General features: G+C 44.2%; 1 protein-coding gene across 1 annotated transcript in view; it reads left to right on the top strand.

The window, feature by feature from the left end:
* Positions 1-19972, top strand: part of CORO2A (coronin 2A) — a 57981-nt gene extending 38009 nt beyond the window's left edge. Inside the window, exons 3-12 of the mRNA XM_005529981.2 lie at positions 3404-3520; positions 8163-8312; positions 8826-9005; positions 9831-9947; positions 12204-12308; positions 12659-12755; positions 14581-14693; positions 15793-15883; positions 16187-16452; positions 17992-19972. Of these exons, the coding sequence (XP_005530038.2) occupies positions 3404-3520; positions 8163-8312; positions 8826-9005; positions 9831-9947; positions 12204-12308; positions 12659-12755; positions 14581-14693; positions 15793-15883; positions 16187-16452; positions 17992-18120 (1365 nt within the window). The 3' untranslated portion in view covers positions 18121-19972. The remainder of the gene's footprint in view (positions 1-3403; positions 3521-8162; positions 8313-8825; positions 9006-9830; positions 9948-12203; positions 12309-12658; positions 12756-14580; positions 14694-15792; positions 15884-16186; positions 16453-17991) is intronic.
* Positions 19973-24020: the final 4048 nt, after the last annotated feature.

Raw genomic sequence — 24020 nt, 5'->3', positions numbered from 1 at the left:
TGCACTTCCAAAGTGGTACCCCCTGGTTCAAAGCAGAAACTTTTGACTTGTACTTCTGATGATGTGTTTTTTTATGACTGCCATTTCCCCCTGTGATGGTGAGCCATGGCAGACAGTCTACTGGACACTTGGCTTGTGTCCTCAGATGAAAGGCAACAAAGACAGCCTATTCTGGAGATGTGTCTGGGACAGTATTGCCCTCTTACAATGGACAGCTGACTGTGGTACTGTGGTTACTGACTGGATTCACGGGAAGCAGACACATTCCAAGTGTGACAAAGCGTGGAGGAAGAGCCCAATAGCCCAAGAGCCAGGATGTCACACATTTGGTCAAAGCAAGAGATAGTAGCCAGGACAGGGAGGGCTGCACTTGCTGAAGAGGATAAACAACCTCTTCAGGGAGGGAGCTGTTCTTGTCCCTCCCTCCAATGCTTTCTTTAGTTCATTCTGCATGTGTTGTTGCTGGAGGGGCTGTCTGTCTAAGGATGTCCTTGAATGAAGCCTCAGCTTTGCTCTGTTTGACTGCACCTCCTTGCTTGTTTGTTGTACTCCTCTCCCGCTGAGTCATAGACACCCAGCTCTCTCATCTGTCCTTGAATAAATACCACTTCTTTCCTTCTGCACTAGTCTTCTTCTGCGAGAGCCTGGGGGTGAGGTAGGGCTGGGGACAGTAGAGGTTGTGTAGAGAATGAGTTCTTTGCCCTAGATACCATCCTTTCAGTAGGCTTTTGCATTCAACCTTATAAGAAATTAGTTGAATATTTGCCATCACTTTGGAAGTGGGCTGTTGCAGGATGTGTCAGTGATGTCCTGGTGAGTATGTGCCACTGAAACCAGCTGGGTGGAGGGCAGCACATCTCAACAGAGAGGGAAAGGGCCGTGGCCACAGAGGCTGCCTGGTGCCCAGAACAGGCTGACTGACTGTAAATCTTGCAAGTTCAAGGAGATGAGCTCAGTTACTGTAACTGAGGGATCAACTGCTTTCCCACAGTGTGGCCTGGGTGTAAATGTGCTGAGGAAGTACATGCATAACATGCCTAGGAAAGATCTTGACGGGAAGAAAATTTCGTAGCCTTCCTTTGAAAGATGAAGTCTTGCCTTTTTCCTTCTCTGATGGCCAGACTCGGTTGAGACTGCATCTGTCTCTTCCTCTGCAGCAAAAGGAAAGTGAGAACAAAGTCCCAAGAGACCGGAGATTATTTGCACCCTGGTCTGCAATCTCCAGTCTTTCAACGTGTCAGCACCAGGTGTGAAAGGGAGGACATCTGTGGCTGTGCAAACCTCCTAGACACAAACTCCCCTCCCTTCTCTCTGTGAACATGGATTGTAAAATGAAACTGTTGATAACCCCTCCAGCCCTATGTAACTGACCCATATGTGAGCACTGTGCTGGTGCCCTTTAGGGGCAGAGGTGGGGCTGACCTACCTCCCAGTAATCTACCCTCTACAAATCTGCTGGGAGAGTTTTAACAGATGTTCTACTATAAGTGATTTTTGTCAGAGAGTTCCAAGCTTTTCAGAAATGCTAGAATTTTAGAAGGGGAGTGGTTGAAAAACTACTCATTTTCAAGCTCTGCAGGCAACTGAGGAAGTCAGGTACCACTTCATGGAATGACAACACATGTAGTTACTGAAATAATTTTTAATCTGTAGAATGAAATTTCCTCCAGCAATGAAGATCTTTACCTCCACATGCAGATGTGCACCTGAGAACAGCAGCTCTAGCTTTGTGTTATGTATGTTTGCTGGCTCTTGGGGAGTTTGTGTGTGGTGAGTCCTGCTCTGTCCCAGGGATTGCAAGTGAGACTGGTGGCTGGGAGAACAAGGGCTCCTTTTCCAAAGCTTGTTGGGGAAGTGGGAGAGCTTTGAAGGATGGGTCGGGCAAAATGGGCTTAGGACAGCCTGGGAGTCTCCCAAAATGGAGTGGGGAGTGCAGTTAGGCACCTAGCTCCAGGAGGGGAGAGAGTTCCTTTAGGGATCAAGGGATCACTGTGGATCCAGCTGTCCAGTCCTTTTAGTTGTCATCTTGAAACCAAGCTCTGAAGCCTACAAAAGGACACTGTGGGTGGAGGAGTGCTTCTTATTAAAGGCCTTTTATCTCTCTTCTGCCTTCCCAAATCTCTTTGCATTGTCGGTGTTATAAAAGGGAATTGTTTTAGACTGTAGTTTTAAAAAACACAGTCTTTTACATTTCAAAGCCCTTTGGATGTTCAGTTTAAAGCAGGTTAGTCTCAGTTTATGCAACAAACTTTCCAGTGAAGCCAGAATAGTTACTGATGTCCTTTTTTGTGTTCAAAATTGCAAAAAACCCCCAGAATTTAAAAGCTGGGAAAATGATATCCTATCCCCAGGCTGATTAGGGGCAGCAGTGATTCCCCTGGGCTCTGCTGTCCTAAGGCCCGCCTCTGGAGAGGTGTAGGGAGTAGTACATCTACAGAAGTGTCTGCTTTCTAGGAGAGCACACCTTTGCAATCATTTTGGTCTACAGTTCTTCCAAGTAGGAAGCAGTAGGCTGGTAAGCACCACCAGCTTGCCATCATGTCCCCCTTCTTAGGTGACTGACTTCTGCTCTTGAGCTGATGCCTGGGGTGGGTGCTCCCGTTACTTCTGCTTCTTACAGAGGGAAGCAAGCGTTGCTTCAATGTTAATAAAATCACCACCACCCTTTCTACCATTGAAATATTTAGACTTACAGCAGAGACCATGCCGGCAGTGTGGGTTTATTCAATGTAATACAGCCCCCATGTGGCACAAGGCTCTCAATACACCTTAGGGAACTTGGTGCGGGAGCTGTACCAGTGCAGATGCAACCTAAATATGATATATTTTTTTTTCCTTTGAGAGTCCAGAACGCTGATTGAATTTGGTAAAGGGCTGGATTTGAACACCATCAGAGAGAAATAGATAGCTTGCTGAAAGAAAAACTTCATAATTTGTAATCTGTGTCACAAATACCTTTTTGCTAAATCCAAATCCTAAACCATTTTTTTTGCTGCTTGTTGCAAATGTCTTCTGAAAGAAAGTTTGCTGTTGTTTGTCTCCCCATTAAAAGATCTTTAAAAAATGTCGAAGATTCATGTCATTCATATATGTTTCTCCTCCAAGTTACATTTTGGTGTCTGAACCTAATACTGTTTTCTAATACATATGTAAGCATGGACAGAATTTTTTTCACAGCAGCATGTACTTAGGAAGGCCTGGACAGTCTTTCTTTATGGTGATATTATCAAGACATAACTAGCAAAACCCCATTTTGGGACAGCAAAACCCCATTCTTAACAGACAGAGAGCACCCAGGGCTTCGAGGACAACAAGCAGAAAGAAGTTTCTTTCTGGAGCTGCCTTGAAAATCTCCTGTAATTTCATAGCTCACCTTAGGTTTGATTATATTTTTTTTTTCCAGACAGGCAAGCTTGATCCACATTATCCCAAAGTGTGTGGGCACAAAGGAAATGTTCTGGACATCAAGTGGAACCCATTCAATGACTTTGTAATAGCTTCGTGTTCAGAAGATGCCACAGTAAGTTTACCACCTTGTATTCTGTGTTAGTACCTGGCTAATGTGCTTTTTGGAGAATGAAGTTAAAAGAAACCAAAAGCTCATGGATGAGATGTGAAAGCATGCATATACTTATTTGAGAAGTCAGGTAAGAGTAAGATTCCTTTCTTTCCGCTGAGTTCAGACCTGTGTGATGCTTTCCAGGTGATACACCAATTCATTATAATGAAGAAGATCTGTTTTGTGGGAGCTTATGTCTTTTTTTGGTGTGTTTGTTTGGTAACCAAACTTGAATGGCTATTCAAGTTTAATCTCTCTGAAACTCCGTCTGTACTTTAGAATAAGAGCTTCAACACAACATAATCTGGACCAGTTCTTTCAGATTAAATCCCTGCAGAAAAGAGAATTCCCTGAGCTTGTTCCAGCACTCAGGTGCTCTATAAAGTCATGCTGGATCAGTTGTGGTGAGGAATTTGTATCATACAGTTCTGCATCATACAGTGGATGCTCTGGCTGGAGTTAGTATGGTTAGGATGCAGACACCATGGCAATTGAAAAAATCAAGTAATGTTTGTAAGGGACAATTTAGCTCATATTTACCTACTGGAAGGTCACTTGAAAAGGTCTTGTAAAAAGTGTGATGTTGATGTCTTCGATAGTGAGGACATGCTTTTTTCCAGAGATCCCATATGAGATCCCACTGGGTTTATTCTCACTCTGTTGTACAGCATCTGGGAGGTTTCTTTTGTCATTTTCTCCAGCCCTGGCTTGGTTCACATGCTCTGCCATTTTAGTTCTGCCAAGAAGTCACTCTTGATTATAAGCTTTTTGGATTGTCTTTCCTGTTCAGTGACTCAGGAAGTATGGCATAACATGGCTTACTTGTGGCAGAGGGCACTGCCTTGGTCACTCTTTTGAGCCTCATATGAGAAATGAACACCATCTTCAAAACATCCCACTGCTGTTACAGAATCGCAGAAGTGTTTGAGTTGAAGGGATTTCTTTCACCACCTCTCTGGGCAACCTGTTCCTGTCCTTCACTCTTCCCATGTGATTTTTTTTCCTTCCAGTGTAGTTAATAACTGCTGTACCCTGTTCTCCTACCCCGCATTTCAAGATAGAGCCTGGTTCTATTTTCTCAGTAGTCTTGTAAGTATTGAGGGCTTTTATCAATTTACCTGGAAGCTGTCTCTTCTCCAGGCTGACCAAGCCTATCTCCCCGAGCTTCTACTCACAGGGTAAAGAGCTGTAGACTCCTGAGCACCCTGGTGGCCTCGTCTGGACTCACAGATTTATCCACTTTCTTACACTGGGGGGTACAAAACTGGACTCACTATCCCCAGCTTTCCTTTTCAATTTTCTCTAGAAACTTCTGGATCATTCTTCAGACTAAAGAAACACAAAGCATGTCACTGGTGTCAGTATCAAAAGTTGTTCCAAGAAGTCTGTTTGTGACTGTACTCTGTTTTTACTACTCTCCCATCCTCATCCTAGCACCAGGAAATGGTATCTTAGGGGTCCTCTGCACTGTGACATAGAGACATCACCTCCCTGCCTGTTAAGTAGCAAGGACAGCAGACTGTTTCTTGGTGTATCTTTCCTGATACCTTGTAGCTAGACCTTGGAGGTCACTTCCTGACTCCAACTCTACTCCTACTCAAAGAATTGGGTTGCTCCAAGGCTTGCTCCGATGAGGTGGGAAGATCTCTAAAGCTACAGATCCTGTGGCCTCACTAGGTCCTTCTTCCAGGTGTTGAGTATCCTTCAAGGGAAAATGGGATACCTCTGACCTCCAGGCATTGCTGTATTGCCGTGTACATTCATTGCATTTGATGCTCTCCTTGTGTACCTTCAAAGAGTTTAGCTGCCTGTTCTCATACTATGTAGTTGAAGGGCAGCCAGAGACTGGACAAATTGTTTTCTTTCCAGCTCTCCTTATTTGCTGTGCTGCTGTCTCCTTCTCATCTCATGTCTGCTGTTGGACTCATTCTGTGGGGTCAGCATCTTACTCAACCTGGCCTGTTCTGGAGAGCTCAGATTGGACATACTGTTGAGACATCTTCACAGCAATACTTCTCTGTTTTAAGAGAAGCTTGAGAAAGGTTTTTTGAGGGTCACAGAAGTGTCCATCACTTCCACTGGGCTGGACATGAGAGGAAAAACCTTCCTTCCAGTCTGCTGTTAAAAGCCTGGTGCTCTCTTCCATCTCTGAGCATTAGTAAGCCACTGTGCAAGTAAGACTTGTGTGCAAAGATGCATCTAATTGCTTACTGGGCTGGACCTCCCTCTGATGAAGGCTACAAGCTTCTGAGTAGACAATGGAAGTTTCACTTCTCCCACATTTCTCAGAGGTTTCTTGACCAGTCTTGCTGGAGCTTGCCTTGGTGGCAGTGCTGTTACCAAAGACTGGTAAAAATAAAAACTCCTTAATGCTAATGTAGCATTAAGAAGCAGACATTCTTTATTCAGCCAGATGCATGAGGGGATGTCTCCTCTGAAATATCATGCATGCTGACTACAAAAAACACTCCTGTTTAGGTACTATATTTTATGTACATAGTCAGTGATTTTTCCCTGATAATAATAATTTCCCTCAAATCAGTAATATATTTTCTCTCCCTTTTACACATGCATTCTTCTGTCCTGGGGATCTCTTTGGTCATCCCTGGTGGTTGGTGATTCCCAAAGTCATACTTGACTGCCTGATCAAATGGTAAAAGTTGGCACAACTGGGCTGGTTGCAGTTCTTCTTACAGAATGGGCATTGTGCAGTTCCACAGGCCACTGGTTTTTGAAGAATAGGCATTGTGTTAGCCCACCAGGTGCAGACAATTTTTCATCTGGCAGCACTATGGCTGTCTATTGTGGCGCGTAGCTGGAGCTATGTAGAATGGCACTTTTGGGCATGGGAAGGATTGTATGTTCTCTGTGAACACTGAGTTCCAGTTCCCACTGCTGTTTCAGGCAGGCTTAGGACAGAGGCCAATGCAAATGCCTAGGGGCTGAGAGTTTGTCCTCTTACACACCTTCTGTTCTTCTTGGCAAACCATCAGGCATGAAGAGTTCAACTTGTTGAAGACCTGATCCCTTCTGCTTAGAGGGGCAACTCCATGCCTTTTACTTCATTTTACCAGGCTTTCTTCAAGATGTAGCAGGGTAGACAGATTGTTCATGCTTGGATTGTCCATCCTTGCCCTGCAGGCCTGAGTCCAAGATCTGCTTATTCTGCACACTAAAGAACTGGCAATTTCTGCCATTTAATGCAGCTTGATATTCCCCAGCCAGGTGCTTTTCTCTGCTTTTATCACAAACCATTTCACAGTATGAGTGGATGGTTCATTCTAGGCAGGTCTTGTCAGCATGAACACAACCTCTTTTTCCCTTTTCTAGTTTCTCAGCCCCATTCCTTTAGTGATAGCAGTTGAAAGTGTAAAGAAACAAGTCAGTCTGATTGTAAAGTGTGATGTTTTCTCTAACTGCTGTAGATGTTCATGTGGGTACAGCTGGACTCTACAGTCATTATGTTTCTAGTGAGTTTGTTTCCTTATTGGGATAAACACTGCTGAGGAGAGTGCTTATGATATTTTCCAGGAGGTCCCAGAATTTGGGTTGGCTTCTTATTTGTCTTAGAAAGGAGTGATCCAAATCAACCAAACAGTAGGAGACTTAGGCAGCTGTGGCTGATTTCCACAAATTATGTTCCAAAGAGCATTTTGCTTTTGCTTTAGGCTAAGAACTAGAAAAATTATGACACAAGCATAGTAATTTTCATTGAGCCAAAGGATTAATCATCTGCCAGCATCCTAAATACTTGTGTTTCTAGGGTTAGTGTGAGAAAGGCTCCTTTTATACCCCCAGAGGTTCAGCCGCTCTTGCTGGTTTCCTCTATTGTTTTCTTCCACCCCGGGAGGACAGAGCGTATTTGTCTTCATGTAGCAACCTTCTAGAAGGATCCAGAGCTGTAGGTGGGCCTGTTACAAGAAGGCATGCTCCCAGTGCTGAGTGGCTTCAGTGAGGTGCAGCCTGGTGTCTCTGCTAAGGGTGTCTGTTTTGAGGCCACCTGCGTGGTGTTCTGTGAACTTTGACAAATGGCTGTGTCATTTGCAAAGCATTCAGCACTGGCACAGCTTTCTGTGAGACACGTTAGTATAGCTGTCACCTGACCAGAGGAGTTCTCAGTTCTTCTGCCAGGTGACATTGAATGGATCCTCAGGACCAGGATGAAGAGGGCCAGTAGAGTCAGAGAGGATTGAGCTTGGATCAATCACTGCTCTAATATAACAGAATCACAGAATGATAATATCTTTTGGGATTCAGATTTGCTGGCTCCTACTCAAAATTTGTTAAGAGTCAAGGTCTGCAAGACCAGTGGTTTACTTCTTCCTCTTGGGAATATCTTTTCATAACTGTGCTGACAGGTCTAAGGGTTGAATTGCCAAATTTAAAGAAACCCTGGCAGGATTGCTGTCTAAAGATAGAACATAAAGAGGAATCTTCAGGTCCACAGAAGAGTAAAGATGCAAATGATGAACATTCAAAAAACCAGGTGCATTCCTATTCACTGCAAAGGGCATAGTAATTCCAAGGCAGTTGATAGCTATTGGTAAATTCCAAACTAGCTCCTTCTCAGGAATCTGACAAAGACCTATCCTATGCCATTCAGGTTAAAATCTGGGACATCCCAAATCAGTTGCTAAAAAGAAACATTACCACTCCGAAGAAAGAACTTCTTGCGCATACTCGAAGAGTCGGTCTGATTGAATGGCATCCCACAGCTGATAACATCCTCTTCAGCTCTGGCTATGACTACAAGGTGGGTCCGTGCTCCTAGGACACCCTGTTTGGCTGGATGTTTTAAAATTTGTTTTAATAAGCTGTAAGATGGTACTAAAGAGTTCGGAAGCTTTCTTCAGGGGAAAATTCCATGGTGACTGAAAGGCAAAAGGATATTGCTACAAGTTCAAAAGGAGTCTTATTTTTCAGTCTTCTGATGAACTTCAGTCTACTCTGCACTTCTCATTTACTGAATTGGATACAGCATGCAGTGCCATCCACTTTTCTTTGTGCTAATGCATATATCTGCACTGATGTTGTCTATTTTAATGTATAAAATGTGGTTGCAAAGGAAATTAAAATACTGTACATTCTTAGCTGACACTGATACATTGCTCTTAGTATCAGGAATTATTTTAAGTGGTGGAGAGCAATCACTTATGATAGTAAAACCTGTACATGTAGAGAAATGACAAAGAAGTGAATAGAGTATACAAAGTCCCTGGTGTGTGAGGCAGCAAAGAGCTGATTTTTTTTATTATTTTTGCTCCAGATAATGATCTGGAACCTTGAAGTCAAGGATGCTATTCTTCAAAAGCCAGTGAAGATTCTTGATGCTCACAAAGATGTGGTCCTCTCCATGTCATTCAACACAGATGGCAGTCTCCTTGCCACTGCTTGCAGGGACAAAAAGATACGTGTGATAGACCCTCGTGCTGGAACAGTCCTACAGGTAGGTTGGGTTCAGAGTTTTATGGTTCATCTGATCTCACCTCGGAGTGTTTCTTCTCCTGGGTAGCTTCATTGCCATAAAAGGTGATGCATCTGTGCCCTGCATTGCCCAAGGCACTATACTGTGCTGTTCCCTTCTACTTCCATGGAATGCTTGCTGTCATTGTTGAAAATAGGGATTTTGTATCTTGATACCATGTTTTTTGCTCTTTGAAACCTTATTTGGATTATATTGTTTTCATAGGTGCAGCCCTCTGAGGGACATCATGGGAGGGAAGGTAGAGATCAGGTGGACAGGTGGATGCAAGTGTACATTTGTCCCAATGATCAAGGTTGTTCTTGTTGCCTGGATTTTGTTGGCTAGGTGAAGCTGTCTGCATTTTGTAGCTGTTTGGACAGGTTTGTGTACACAGGTAGTCCTGCCTGCAACTATCAGAGACTACTGTACTGCAAATATGTGAATCAATAGTTAGGGAGGTGAGATTGGCTTAGCTGGTCAGAGCAGGGTGATGATAACACCAGGGCTGTGGGTTTAATCCCTGTATGGGCCATTTGCTTAAGAGCTGGACTTGATGGTCTTTGTGTGTCCCTTTTGACTCGAAATATTCTATGATCTATGGTTGAGCTTTTGGGAGTGATTCTGAAGAGTTTAGGCCACTTTTTTCAGATGCCTGTGAAATCCTGCTCACTGTAGTTCAGCTGAACTTTCAGAACTTTCTGGGCTGAACAGATCTTTCAGATGTGGGTGAATGTGAGTTGTCATGCAACATGAAATGTAGCTATGCAACAGATGTCTTACTCATGCAATGTCCTTTCTCTTCTACAGGAAGGAAGCTACAAGTCTCACAGAGTCAATAAAGTCTTATTCCTTGGAAACATGAAAAAGCTGTTTTCTACTGGAACGTCTTGGTGGAATAATAGGCAAATTGCATTATGGAATCAAGTGAGTTGGACTAAAAATCTTAAACATACCAGCTTCAGTTTTCTCTCTTTTGCTGTCACTTTAACTTTCCACCTGCCACATACACAAGAATTGATTTATAACAGCAATTCAGAAGTGATCTGTCAGATTCCTGAAGGGTGATAATTCTTACTGCTGTGAGGTCTAACTGAGTTTCTGGAGAAGTTTTCAACATAGAAGCCTAAGAGAACAATGTGAATGCTGTGCCCGTGTTCTGGTTTTGGCTGGGATAGAATTAATTTTCTTCTTAGCAGTTGGCACACGGTTGTGTTTTGGATTTAGTATTGAAAGCACACTGACCTTTGGGGTGCTGCTAAGTAGTGCTTACGCCAAGTCAAAGACTTTTCAGTGTCTCATGCTCTGCCAGTGTGCAGGTGCACGAGAAACTGGGAGGGAGGATATCCAGGACAGCTGAGCTGAACTCAGATGGCCAAAGAGATATTCTACCCCATAGAATGTCATGCTCATCTTGGGGGAGTTGGCCAGGAGCTATGGATTGCTACTCAGGGACTGGTTGGGTCAGTGTGTGGTGAGTGTGTGTTGTCCATCACTTACTTTTCTTGAGTTTTATTCTTCTCTCTCCCTTTTCATTATAATTGTTATTGTTCTATTTTTTGGTGGTTTTTTTTTTTTTCCCCAATTACTGAGTTGTTCTTTTCTCAACCATGGATTTACCTTTTTCTGATTCTCTTCCCCATCCCACTAAGGGGAAGTGAGCAAATGGCGTGGTATTTAGTAGCTGACTGAGGTTAAACCACAACAGCCCACTACAGGAAGAGATTGTTCAAAGGACCTCTGTATGGTTACAGTAGCTCTGACTTAACATGACTCTTACTGGTCTCACTGGCAAACTGGTCCTGGTGCTGGAAAGAGAAATGAGCTCTAGACACAGTCTACTCAGAGGAAGCCCTCAGTGAAGAAAAGTGTGTTGGGTGCTTTTGATTTCTGATTCCTGAGGGTAGAGTACTGAGGTAGTGCTTATCTGGTCCTTTCCAAGACATGGTCTCCTGTCAGGATGGCTGATAGCCTTATTAAACCCTGCTCTCATCTACCCTTTCATATGCAGTGAGATGCTTTTACTTTGTGTCCCTCATTGCATCAACCACCATGCAGCACAATCTTTGGTCTCTTTGTAGTGCTGTCACGCTTCGTTACCAGACAAAGCTGGTAGACTAGGCCTATGATTTGATATGTTTTGGCTGTGTTTGGACGTGGCTCTGCACATGCGAGAGGCAAAGCTCTATGCTGCTGTCTGAAGGCTTTTCACAATGCTTAGCAGTGCTGTGACACTTCATGGGTGTCATGTCAGGGTTCTACATACTTGGTTTAAGAACACAGTGGGAAGATCTGTGAGGCAAGGTATGTAAAGCCTCCTTAGGAACAGGGATTGGCACAGGACCTGCCCGGCAGGCCTCTTCCTCAGGTCCACACCCATCTTTGCATCTAAATGGAAGCTCTGGCTTACTGCAGCCTGCAGCTGGTCAGTTCTGCAGGAGAAAATGTGTGTTAACCCTATGCTAAATACATGTTTATGTGAGAATCACATAAACACACATGAACATGAACAGCCATAGGACACCAGAATCTGCCCTGTTGGTCCTCCTAGAATAACTCCCTTCAGCAGTGCAGGGATAGCTTTGTACAAGACATGCCAGCTTTGCATATGGAGTGGTGTGCTGTGTCCTCCTACGCGGCTTACCTGCAGAAGGCCAGCAGGAGGTTCTGTCCTTGCAACAGGCACCTCCACACAGTGCAATGCTGAGACTGCTTGGCTGATGCAGACTGCTTTATTATGAAATGGTGCATTTATTATGGTGGTGCATTATTGTGAAAGTATCACCTTGACTAGAGATTTTGAGAAAACATGAGTAAAATTCAGTGTGAATTTTACACCAGCAATGCAGGTGTACCCTGAAGGCTGCTTCATTTCCTGGGGTCTGGCCCATGTAGAGGCAGGCAATGTTTCTTATCATATCTACCCTGAAATGCCATCAGATGCCTGAGGTGTTAGAGTGGTGGGAACTGATGTCATGCCCTCAGTCAAGGCCTGGGACAGAGCACCCATTTCCCACCCAGAGAGCTTTGCAGAGGCCTGTGCATAGTCCCCTGCTCAGGGCTGTGGATCATTACAGAGCTGTGCTCCCATGCCACTGCCAGGTGGGGTTCAGGTGAGGTGTCCTGGACTTGAGATGACTGACAGGTGATTGTAGCTGACTCTTCTTCCTGTGTCCTGCCCAGGATGATCTTTCTGTGCCTTTACTGGAGGAGGATCTGGATGGCTCCTCAGGACTACTGTTTCCCATCTATGACCCTGACACACACATGCTTTATGTGGTGGGAAAGGTAAGTGCTTCCCACATCAGCAAGTGCAGGCCTGTTTGATTCTGATGTCAGCCTGTGTTGTGACAGACTGAGGTCAAAGATGCTCCTCAAGCATGTTAACCTAAGGACATGAGCAGATGGGGTGGGGCCAGAGGGTGTTTCATCATCAGGCTACATTTACCATGTTTACAGGTGTACCATGTTTATTGTGGAAAGGTACACAGCTGGGTCCTAACCTTCCTGTATAGGAATTTAAGGGTAAACATTTGGTTCATTGTTGATCCTGCATGGCTTCTTGGGGCCAGGAATTCTTCTCAGACTATCATGCTGAACAGCAGAGTCCGGCTGATGCTGATTTTCTTTGCCTTCAGGGTGATGGAAACATACGGTACTATGAGATAAGCCCTAAGAAACCATATCTGAACTACCTGATGGAATATCGTTCTCACTTACCACAGAAAGGAATTGGTGAGTGGCATGACATTATGTAAGTGTAATGTTACAAGAGGACTGTGGCTTTATTTTAAAGGCTGCCAGAGTAGGACTATTCAAAATACCATTTAGAAAAGAGAATGGGTCAGGTTCCTCCACCCAGGTTTACAGACCCTTACAGTCATCTTGGCCCAGCCCACCCAAATATGACAGCGTCAGAGCCTGGAAAGGGCCCTTCTGACCAGCAGAGCATGGGCTGGGAAGTTTTACCAGTCACTGCTGCATCTCCTCTCACATACCTGGTCATGGTGGAAAGGAGGATAGTCTGGATTTAAAGGTGGAGAATGCTCCTTGCCATTTGTCAATCTGCTTCAAGATTTTTGTTGTTGAACTCTTATTTCCATCATTCCCACTCTGTGACTTCTCTGGTAACAGATGCTTCACTGCTTAATGGCTTCAGTCTTTATTGCTTGTCTACCTTCTTTTTTACTGACATTTCCTATTTAGAAAAATATATGTACTGTGATTAGGTCACCTCTCCTCCTTTGGAGACCCTTGCTTATTAACCTGTCTATGTATTACCCACTGTTTAACTAATTCAAGTCACAGAATTTAGCTTTCAGCCCTCAGACCTTATTGTTAACCCTTTATTGAACCTTCTCTAATCTACTCTATGAGTCATATTCCTCTACATGTTTCTAGGATCATTAACACCCCTCCCCACTACCTGTGGACTCTCCTGCTCTTAGAGGACGTTGGTACAGGTATTTGGCAGCACTGAATTTTTTGCCTGAAGGTTGCCTTAAAAAAAATTAAAAGGAATATATTATTTAAAATTTAACTGTAAGGATCTCCTCATTATCCAGTTTTTATAATCCTTCCAGTACAACATCCTTATTTCTCATTGTCATAATCTCTTTAAAAATAATTTCATGGAAAGGAAGTGTAGAAGTGTTTCTAAAATGCCTAAGTGAATCATGTCTGCTTCCCTATCCTGCTTTGTTCAGCTGATCAAGCATACTGCTAAGGTTATTGTACAAAACTTCCTTTTCCATGTTACTGAAACAAAATACTGTGTGGAGGAGTGGAGTTTAGATTCACTTTTAGAAGAATGCATAATGTAAGGAGCAACAGTTCTTCATGTAGAATCTGCTGCTTAATGAAGTCACTGGGTATTAGTAAGGATAGGAAATTAGAAAACTAAGCTTGGGTCGCATGAAGCAAGGTCTACTAGCGTAGGGAATCTCTCTTTTTAAGAGAATTGACATGGATATAACTTTGGACTGTACAAGCTAATGGGAGAGAAACCCACTGAGGTTATCAGTTTGTGCCTAAAGTTTACCCCTAATTGAGAGACCCTGCGTGGCTTAGTCAGTCCCTAAAACACAAATGGGCAGAACAGATGTTCGCTCCCTTCTCATTCTCATTTCTGTTTTGGGACAGCGCTGGGGGAGGATACTTGCCTGGTAGGTATTTCAGCCATATATAGCTATTCTGGTGCTGTTTAGGTGTCTTGAAATCCCTTCCTAGTGATCCTGTTACTCACATCCTGTGGCATCACCTGCCAGTTCTGTTCTGTTCTTGCCACTCTATTTGGAGCCATTAGAATGAATAAGGAACAGGAGGCTTAGCATGAAAACCACACACCCTGTATGTAACAACATCATCTGACATGAAAAAAAAAATTGTTTAGTCTTGTCATTTGTGCCATTGAGCCAGTTTTGGATATGGACCTCAAACCATGCTGATGTGGTGCTGATGCTATGACTCCTTTCATTGTTTGATGACCCTTTTCACATGGCTGATGACATTACTTTCCTGAGGAGATTTATACTCCATTCATTTCATGCTCTTCCCCCAGGAGTGATGCCAAAGAGAGGTCTTGATGTGGCAGCTTGTGAAATTTTCCGTTTCTACAAACTGATTCCAACTAAAAACCTGATTGAGCCCATCTCCATGATTGTGCCTCGACGGGTAAGTCAGCCTTAGATCATGTTCATATCTGAGGCAAATATCAGTGGAAAAATAAGGGCACTGCCTCCACTCTGTGACTATTGAGGGCAGGAGAATAGGTAGAACAAGAGATTTTCTCTCTCCTGGCATGAGGGACATAGCTGGCCAGTTTCTGGGGCAGCCCTGCCAACAAACCCTATCTGGGTAACTCAAGAGTTATTCAGGAGTTATGTCTCTATTTAATGTCTGACTTTCCAAGACATGCTGCCAGGCCTGCTAGCTGTCTGTAAACTTCTTCAATATAATCTGTTTGACATAATGACAAAAGAGGGAGAGGGGTTGGAGCTGATGTTGGGTGGCATAAAAATCTCTGTGGAAGGAGGAACAATCACCCTGGTAAAACATGAATTATGAATTCATGCGTCTCCACCCCTTGGGTAGAACTGTGTTACAGATAATTGCTCTGCAGCATGTAAGGTACAACCCTTTGCACTGGGTGATGTAGGAGTAAGTTTCAGAGCTGATGTCATTATAGAAACTGTATACAATTATCAGTTATACAGTTATACAGTTTGGCTATCTGTAGCTAGCCAAAGTAGCTCTCGTGTGACTGTGAGCATAGGTACATGGTACATGGGAAATGTCAGTACTGTGCTCTCTACTTCCAGAAAGTAGAATGTGAAAAGAAGGTATGAGTTCCTTGAATTCAGAGACACAGGAACTTCCAACCAGGTGTGTTCCTCCAGCTTTATCTCCCTGGCTAGCTTCTGTCAGCTCATGATCAACTGATGCTTTGTGACTTGTCCATCTTCTGTATCCATGTATTCATCCTTAGGAACATGATTTCATGAGAGTTGAGTTGGCCTATGTTAACCTCCCCTAGTCTGAAGACCTTACTGGCATGAATTAAATTAGGCCTTCAGATGCAATTCTTCCGAGTTGAGGTGAGGAGCAGAGAGGTGCAGAGCAGGTGAAAGGACTTTATTGCTGTGCCAGTGAGTGCTCATGACACTCTCTGTGCTGAAGGGGGATAAATTAATTTCTCCACCACAATCCAGTATGACCTCTTTAAGCCAAAATCTCACTGACATAGTTACTCTGGACTTCTGTTTGTTTCCAGTCGGAATCATACCAGGCAGATATCTACCCCTTGACTGCAGCAGCCCAGCCAGCACTGACAGCACAAGAATGGCTCAACGGGATTAATAAAGGTCAGCACATGGAGAGCTCCCCAGCCCTTCAGCTCCCCAGGGCTTGGGTAAGCTGCTGCCAGCTCTCTGGCCTATTACCTGCCAGAGAAAGAGGAAAGATGGAAAAGGAGAGACATAGTAAACATGGCTAGAAGCTAAAATAACTTGGCGGTTACTTACTTACAACTTACAGGTGGTTAATAACTTACTGCTGTAAAGTTTGGAAGCTGCTCGGGTCAGGTGTCTCCATGCTTATCTCTGATTGCTCACAGCTTGATTTCTGGGTGTGGTTTGTGAGTGCTCACTTGTCTCCTCCCTCCCTAGGGCCTCTCTTGGTATCCTTAAGACCAGGCTCTAAAGCTGTGAACTCCCCACCACAGTTTCTTGAGCCAGAGCCACTCCCACAAGCTACTAACGCGAACCAGGAAGAAGAGGAAAGTATGTCAGTGGAGGACCAGCAAAATCCAAGAGAGGCTCAAGATGACAGAAGTTGGATGGAAGTGGAGGAGGAACTACCAAAAAATGAGCAAATGTGCTTATCCAATGGATTTGACATATTTGAGTGTCCACCACCAAAAACTGAAAATGAGGTATGGATGTCTGGGGTGAAGTGTGGCCAGAGGAGAAGCCCAAAGCCAGATGACAAAAGGATACCATTCACATGGTGGCAGTTCAGGGAGGGTTTATTTTGCAGGCCTATTGTCAGTGCAAACTCTTTGTTCTTCATGGTGCCAAAAGCTTTGCCTGCCACGTGGGAAGCAGAAATGTGGCCCAACAACAACCCAGCTGAGGGGATCTGGAAAGGATTGGGCAGTCAGCATTTTAACTTTCTGGGCATTCTTGTGGGATAGACCTCCCTGGTGGCAGGCTGGGGACAAGGAGGTCCTTGTGACTTCCAGGTTCTTGAGAAGAGAAGGGGGTTTATGCAGGATAACCCTTTGATGAGCCAAAGGCTTGCAGTCAGTAAGCCTGGTAAGGCAGCAGGGATTTCTGTGAAAGGGGTGGGTGTACCCCTGGTGTTTCCATGTAGTCTTAGCTGCCTAACTCTGTTGTGGACCCTGACATGAGAAAGAGTCTGCCTCTGCAGCTCGTTGCTGAGGGGCAACTTGTTGGTGCAGTGCTGATGAGGTTGGCTGCTGGCTGCAGCATGTACCTGGGAAAGGCTCTAGAAAAGGTCCTGGCAGCTCTGTGATCTGTCTTTAGTCATGGAAAACATGCTATACTCTCTGTATAGTAATCAAAGCTGGCACAGTGGTACATCTCTGTGGTGATTTGTCAGCCTCCCACTGCTGGCAGCTCAGGGACATTTTCAACTACATGTAGTGTTTGCTTTTAGAAACCCTGGAATAATTTTCTTTCCAGTACAGGGGACCTGTTCTGAGGTTCTCTTTCATCTCTGCAAGAATTTAGCATGTGCACCTTGATAGGGCAGGCATTTCCATATCTGAATTTCCCTGTGGTGTGAAAAAGGATATTTTTCCATATGTTTCTGAGCTGGTACCCCAAGGTTACAGAGGCAGTGCTTGCAGAGTTGGGTGCTCTGCTGCATGCATGTAGTGACAGACTATGCTAGTCCCAACTGCAAGAGAAAAAAGGACTTTTCCAAAGTCAGAGAAGGATATATGGCAGAACCAGGAATTTAGACTCCAAATACATTGTTGGTGGCTCCTTACACAGGGTACCAATTGACACATGATTAACACCAAGAATGATTTCAAGTATTGGCACTTTATTATTCCCCAGTACAACCTTTTACAGACTGTTTCTCACATGCACAACACCTGCATGCCCTTTTACTCTTTTGTGATTGCTCAATGCAAATCAGCATTCTGTGCTCCTTTTCCTGTAATGATGTTCACCTGTCTTACACAGCTGCACTCTACTAGGGATGAGGCTCAGCCCCAGCCCCATGCCCTGTGTTTCCCTACACAAATACTTTATGTGAAACACATGCAGTCACAGCCCAATCTAGTGGACAGCAGGAGCACTGCTGATGTTGTCAGTCAGTGAAAGGCCTCCTCCTTAGATGTGTCTCTCAGAAGTGATGTGACAGCTCTGGTGGGTGGGATTGTCAGGCTGAGCCTATGTTTTCTTAGTGTAAAGTAAATAAAATGTGTGTTTTCTTACAGCTTTTACAGATGTATTACCGGCAACAAGAAGAAATCCGTCGACTACGTGAGTTATTAATCCAGAAAGATGTCCAAATGAAACAGATGGAGCTGGAGCTCAGAAACGTCTTAATGAACACAGACAATTAATGAGGTTGCTGGCCTGCAGCCCTTTGTGCCCCTAGACACAGGGGGAGGCTCCAGTTCCTGCAGATAACTCCTCCTAGGTTTTTTACTGGGGGTAAAATTGGTATTTCAGGCAGCATGGACTTCCCTGGCTTGTGGTGGTCACATTTCCCTAATCATCACCAGACAGTTTTTGATGGATTTCTGCGCTTTTTCAGGCTCCCCTTGCTTGTCTGCTCACCAATGTCAGAAGCTTGTGTGTTAATGCTAGTGAGAGACTTTGGAAAATCTTGCTCTTCTGGCCCTGGAGAAGCTACATGTTAAGCTCTAGGAATGACCTGTTTTGCTGCCCCTCCATGTGACAGGAGAATGGGAGACTGAAGGCAGCTACCAGCTTCTTTTCTCACCCTAGGGCCCAGCAGTGTAGCTCCTGTGGCTGCTGTCCCCTTGCCCAGGGACTCTACTCTGCTGAGCTTCAGAGGTACCTCTAGCTCCAAAGTGATCCTTATGCACCTCTCTCACCTGACAGCTTGGCCCTGCCCCCAGGTGGTTCGGGAAAGCTGTGGCTGCCCTGACCTGGTGCTGGGGATAGTCCCGCTCTTGAGTGGGAGGCTGCACCGGGGGTGCCAAGGGCCAGCACTTCTGTGATAGGAAAAGGAGAGTTGGTGTTGGAGGTCCTACTTTAAAAAGGTGATGGTGTGGACTAGTTCTCACCAGAGAAGCTGAAGTGTCTCTATGTCCTGTGAGTCAGTGGCCTTCTTTCCCTCCTTCTGCCAAAGACCAGCTGCAGTCAGCTGAGGGTCATCAGAGATATGAGGGCAACATTTAAAGCTGCACAGTGTTAACAATGGGGGAATTTGCCAAGAGGGTTTAAGAGGATTAGTGGGGAGTTGGACCCCCCAGCCCACTGCAGGCGTTTCAGCAATGGTGCTAGAAGTGTGTCAACCACAGTAAGATCACAGGACAGTGGCCATTCATGAACAGCCCTCCAGGGTTGCTGGAATATCACTTGTCCTTAATGCCTGCAACTGCTGCTTCCTTAGCTCACAGGTGCCAGCACCTTTGACCCATTCCTGCAGCCATCTACAGCTGCAGGTTTCCTCTGTGTTGTCCAGCCTCCTGCATCCTCCCAGACTGCTCAGCCTTCCTCAACCCTGTGGCCACACTGATCTGTGCCCTTCAGCACCAGCTCTCTGACTTGATGCTGGACGTTATAGTGATGTCTTAAACCCAGGCAGAGCAAGCAAACACTGTTTAGCCTGTAACTGTGCACCTCCATTGTGGCACATAGAAATCACGGAATCAGCTAGGTCCAGGGGATATGTCTAGGACAAATCCTTGTCACCAGATGTGTTTTATTGGCCTTTCTTTTTGCTTATTTTTTTCATACAAAATAAATTATTTAAATTATTTCTAAAGCAAAGTAATTTTTCCAGGGGATTTTTACATCCTCTTGAGGACTGGTTCTTTGTTATTCTATGACTGACTAGCATAAAGAATGATTGGCCACTATGATTTTTATCCTAGAGTTGTGTTGATTTCTGCATTTATGGAAGAGAAGGTGCTTTCATTTTGGCTTTGGTGAGACTATTTAATGAAAACTTCTTTTTTAGACAGTATGCCTGTAAAAGCGTGGACTGTGAAATGTATTTAAATTTGGAGCTTAGCTGCAACCGCTAATCTTTCACGTGGAAAAAACCTTGAGAAAATGGAGTTATGTGTTCATGATCTGTGCCTAAATAGTCTTGAGTGATCATTCTAACTGTTTCTAAAACTCCAAAAAGCTTTGTAAAAAACTGTTGAACATGGGGATAAAAACCAAATCTGTGCAATGAAAAGCAAATATAACTGAATAATAAATATATTTAGAGTTTTACTTTTTGATACATGCAAGATTGTTGTTTTATTATTGTGTTGTTCAACTGACTGAAGCTGAATCAAGGTCAGAAAGGAGCGTCACCTACTGTCTCTGTCGCTTGCGTCAGGCTGTGGCCTTACATTAGTAGGTGGATTGTACACAGTGTTATGCAGATGGCCCTGTCTTTTTACATCTTTCCCAGTTGCCCTTGATGCCACAAAGGGGTGGCTGTTCCACAATGTTCTGAGGTACTGTGTGTGTTGCCTTGAGTAAACTCAGTCCTGCTGGAGATGCATTCTGTGTGGTGAGGTGTTTGCTGCTGTCTTGCAGTCCTGGCTCTTCTCTTATGCAGTACATTCTGACCAGGCTGTTTTAGATATTTCACATAAGGAGGGTTTAATGTGTTATTACCAAATTTGCTTATTTGAAGACTGGATTTTAATTTAGCAGACTGAAGCAGCATGGACAATACAAGCACAATATAACAGCTTCAACCTTCAGCTAGATCACAATGCAAACAAAACTCCCATTACACTTACTGTCATGATGCTGGATATCTCCAATCACTGGAAAAAAAATGTGTGGGCTGAAGCCAGCTCAAGTCTGTAACTCTCTTTAAAGCTTATTTTGTTGTTTTTGTTTTACTTTGTTTTGCTCTGATTCCCACAGGCATGGTAGCCACGGTGAAAATCTGAAGAACCATTGCCTGTGCTCATGTCCTTGGAGCTGTCTTTCACTGTAACGGTTTGTTGATCCATTACAGCTTTGGGCATGGAAATGTTCATGGCTGCATTCAAGATGTAATTTGAAATGTTGTTTGTAGCATATTTTAGGCCACTGTAAGGAGAAAAAAATGGTGGAAATTGCTGGAGGAAGACTGTGCTGAAAACTTTGTGCACCTGCCATGTCATCAGGACACTATGACCTCCTGGTCTTGTAAGGATCCTTGAGCTGCTGGTGAGGGTACTGGGCAGGCACTGTATCCCTCCTAAGGGGCCAATACAGTCCCATTGCTCTGAGCAAAGCCTAGAAAAAGGCAATAGCAGGCAGATTAGCGTGGGAGGCAGAGGAAGTGCCTGCAGTGCCTTTGCAGCTCTGGTGTTATGGCTGCTTAATCTCAAAGAGAGAGTAAAAGACAGCCCTGCAGTGTTAGCTTGCCTGCTGGATTTGGAGCCAAAACACTTCACATTCTACTTCACCTCTACTCCAGCTGCCAACTGCAGAATAAAACCTAGACAATAGTTGTCATTCTCATTTGATTTCTCATCTTGGAAGGCTGTACCCTTGGAGTGTTCAAGGAGCTGCAATCAGAGAACATAGAGATGATGTGCCCCCTTATTTACACTGCAGTAGGAAGCAGCAGATCACCCTTGATGGTTTTGGGCTGGGTTGCATCCATCCCTAGCACAGGGTGGGTGCGAGCTGCAGGGGGGCACTGAAGTGAAGTTGCAGTATCAGGAATTGCCTCTTGGACATGCTGCAGCACCATTTCAGAGCGGGATCTCTGACTTGTGCTGAAGACACTGCAGTCTGTCTACAGCTTATCTGTGCTGAGGAGCCCAGGACTGGACTTGGTACTCCTCACATGGCCTCACCAGCACTGAGGGTAGAGGAAGAACAAATTCCCCTGAGCTGCTTTTAATACACTTCTAAATACAGCCAAGGACAGTGTTGGTTATTTTTGCAGGAAGCCAGCATTGCTGGCTCAAACTCAGCTTACTGTCCAGCAGGACCTCACAGAACTTCTCTGCAAAGCTGTTTGTCAGCTTCACAAGTCCCCAGCATGTGCCAGTGCATGGAGCTATTCCTCCTCAACTGCAGGACAGTGCAATTGCTCTTGCTGTGCTTTATCACATTCCTCCCTGCCCAGCTCTGCATTTCTCCTGTTGAAGCTCCCAAAAAGTGCAGCACAACTGTCTGCTGCACCTTTCACTCCTTCCACTTTTATATTCTCTCTAAACTTGCTTGAATCTGCACTGTCCCATCCTGGAGGTCACTAAAGGAGAGTTTCAACAGCTTTGGATTTGTTTTGTAAACAGTTTTTGGTTTTCTGCACAGAAATCCAGGCTGACTACTCCTGAGCACCTTCTGATTCTTCACACTTTCAGAAATTCTCTCCACGAGGATTTTCTCCAGCATCTTCCAAAGGTTTGCAAGAAGCTGCAGTTCATTCATCTTCCTTACACAGTTAGGAGGCAGGGCTGAGAGTCAGCCTTTTGCAACTTTTCCTACTCACCTCCACCTTCAAAGAACACTGAGGATGGCCTTGCAATGCCACTGGCCTTCACCTGCCTCAGCACATGGGTCAAGCCCATCTGGCTCCACAAACCTGTGTACATATAGGGTGTTGAAGTATACCTTAACCTGTTCCTCCCTATTTTGATTGTCCCTAATCTGGTATACAGCAGGTATCTACTTATCTACCTCAACAATATCCGTTCTTCTCTGCCAGCTTTCCCTCTCCTTAGAACCTGGTTATGTTCTTCAGATTCTCACCATGGCTGATGTGCTTGTGGGGATCAGAAGTCTGCTATGAGCAGCAGCTGTGCAACCAGCAGTTCATGCATGTTTCTGCTGAGTCCTCTTTGGGCATAATGGAGAAAACCACTTGGGTGTCTGTGCTCTTCAGCAGTGCCCCTCAAGCCTGCTAGTTATGATTATACACTGGATAATTCTCAGGTCACCCCTGGTGGTGTCTTTGGCACACATATGAAAAGGCACCACTGTAGAGGAGAAAGCCAGATAAACCTTGGTATCCTCTACGCAACATTCTCAAGAAAAACCTCACACAAGCAGCAAACCTCCCTAAATGATAAATCTGATCAGCAGATATGGGGCTTCTGACCTCTGTAATGGACAGCAGTATCCTCTATCACTTATCACTTATCACTTCCAGTTGTTTTAAGTGGCTCAAATGCACCTAGGAAACCCCTTTCTATTGGTCCTGACAAAGCTGGGACAGACTACATGGTTAGAACTACCACACTAAAGATTCTACAGCTCTGAGCTACTGGCAATTGCTGCAAAGTAATCTCTCCTGAATAAAATCTTGGTGCAGAATTAGAGGAAAAAAGTTTCTGAGTTTAATTTTCTGTGTCACAACGTGGCAAAGGTTATGTCCAGTTCTCTCCAAATTTGTTTGTGGAAAAATGATGCACAATAATCTGTTTAAGCAAGTTCTTCAAATGAATGCATACATAAATGAAGATTGTTTTATCTTCTGATTTTTCTCTCCTCTTGTTTTTGCATGTTTTATCTTCAGTAGAAATTTGCACATTCAATATCTCTGATCTAACCATAAACACCCCTGAGGAAGGGGCTCAGAGGAAGTGGCTTAATAGCAGAAAGAATTATCTGTGCTTTTCATCTTTCTCCATGCTTAGCCATGAGATATGGATAGCATATGTAGAGGGGCATTGGAAATAGATAGAGGCAGCATAATTTTATTTCCTTTAACAGTAGAGAGCTTGGGCCTTCATATGCTTTGAATGTTGCCCCATATTCTTCCCTCTATATTGGAGTGAGTGACTGGGCTTCTGACAACAAAGCTCTCCTACTTTGTGTTGGATTTGATGATTTACAGTGTCGCCATCTTTACTCATGTGGTTATATTTGATCAGATCTTGCAAGGTCTGTGGGAAAATATCATCAGTACCTTACCTCAGCTTCAGGTCTATGTGTTTTACATGCCTAAGTCAAATCTTTGCACTGATTCCATATCTCTGCAGGACTTGATGTGAGCAAATTTGAGCAAGAAACAAAAAATTCTGGTGAGTAAACCTGAGGGGTAGTCTGTAAGGTAAAATCTTCACCAAAAGTGAAGGTAACGTGTTTTGAATCAAACCTTACTTCCTACTGATAGCCTTTAGAGAGCACATCAGCTTCTTTGACTTAATGCAATCTGTAAAGCTTATTTTTTTAGGTCAGTTATGTTGTATCTGATTGTGATGCAAAATATTTAGGGACATTTTTTGCCAGGGCCTGGCACTATGGATTCTCCAATTTTCACAAAGTTGTTCCTACAGAATTTTTTCATGTGAGCTTACCTGAGCCTTTTAAAAAAAGT

The sequence above is a fragment of the Pseudopodoces humilis genome, chromosome 4 (assembly GCF_049639895.1).
Source record: "Pseudopodoces humilis isolate 2021_Gansu_Grassland_sample_001 chromosome 4, ASM4963989v1, whole genome shotgun sequence".
NCBI classification, from domain to species: Eukaryota; Metazoa; Chordata; class Aves; order Passeriformes; family Paridae; genus Pseudopodoces; species Pseudopodoces humilis.
Note: the sequence above shows the minus strand (reverse complement) of the source record. Positions and strands in the feature narration are given on the sequence as shown.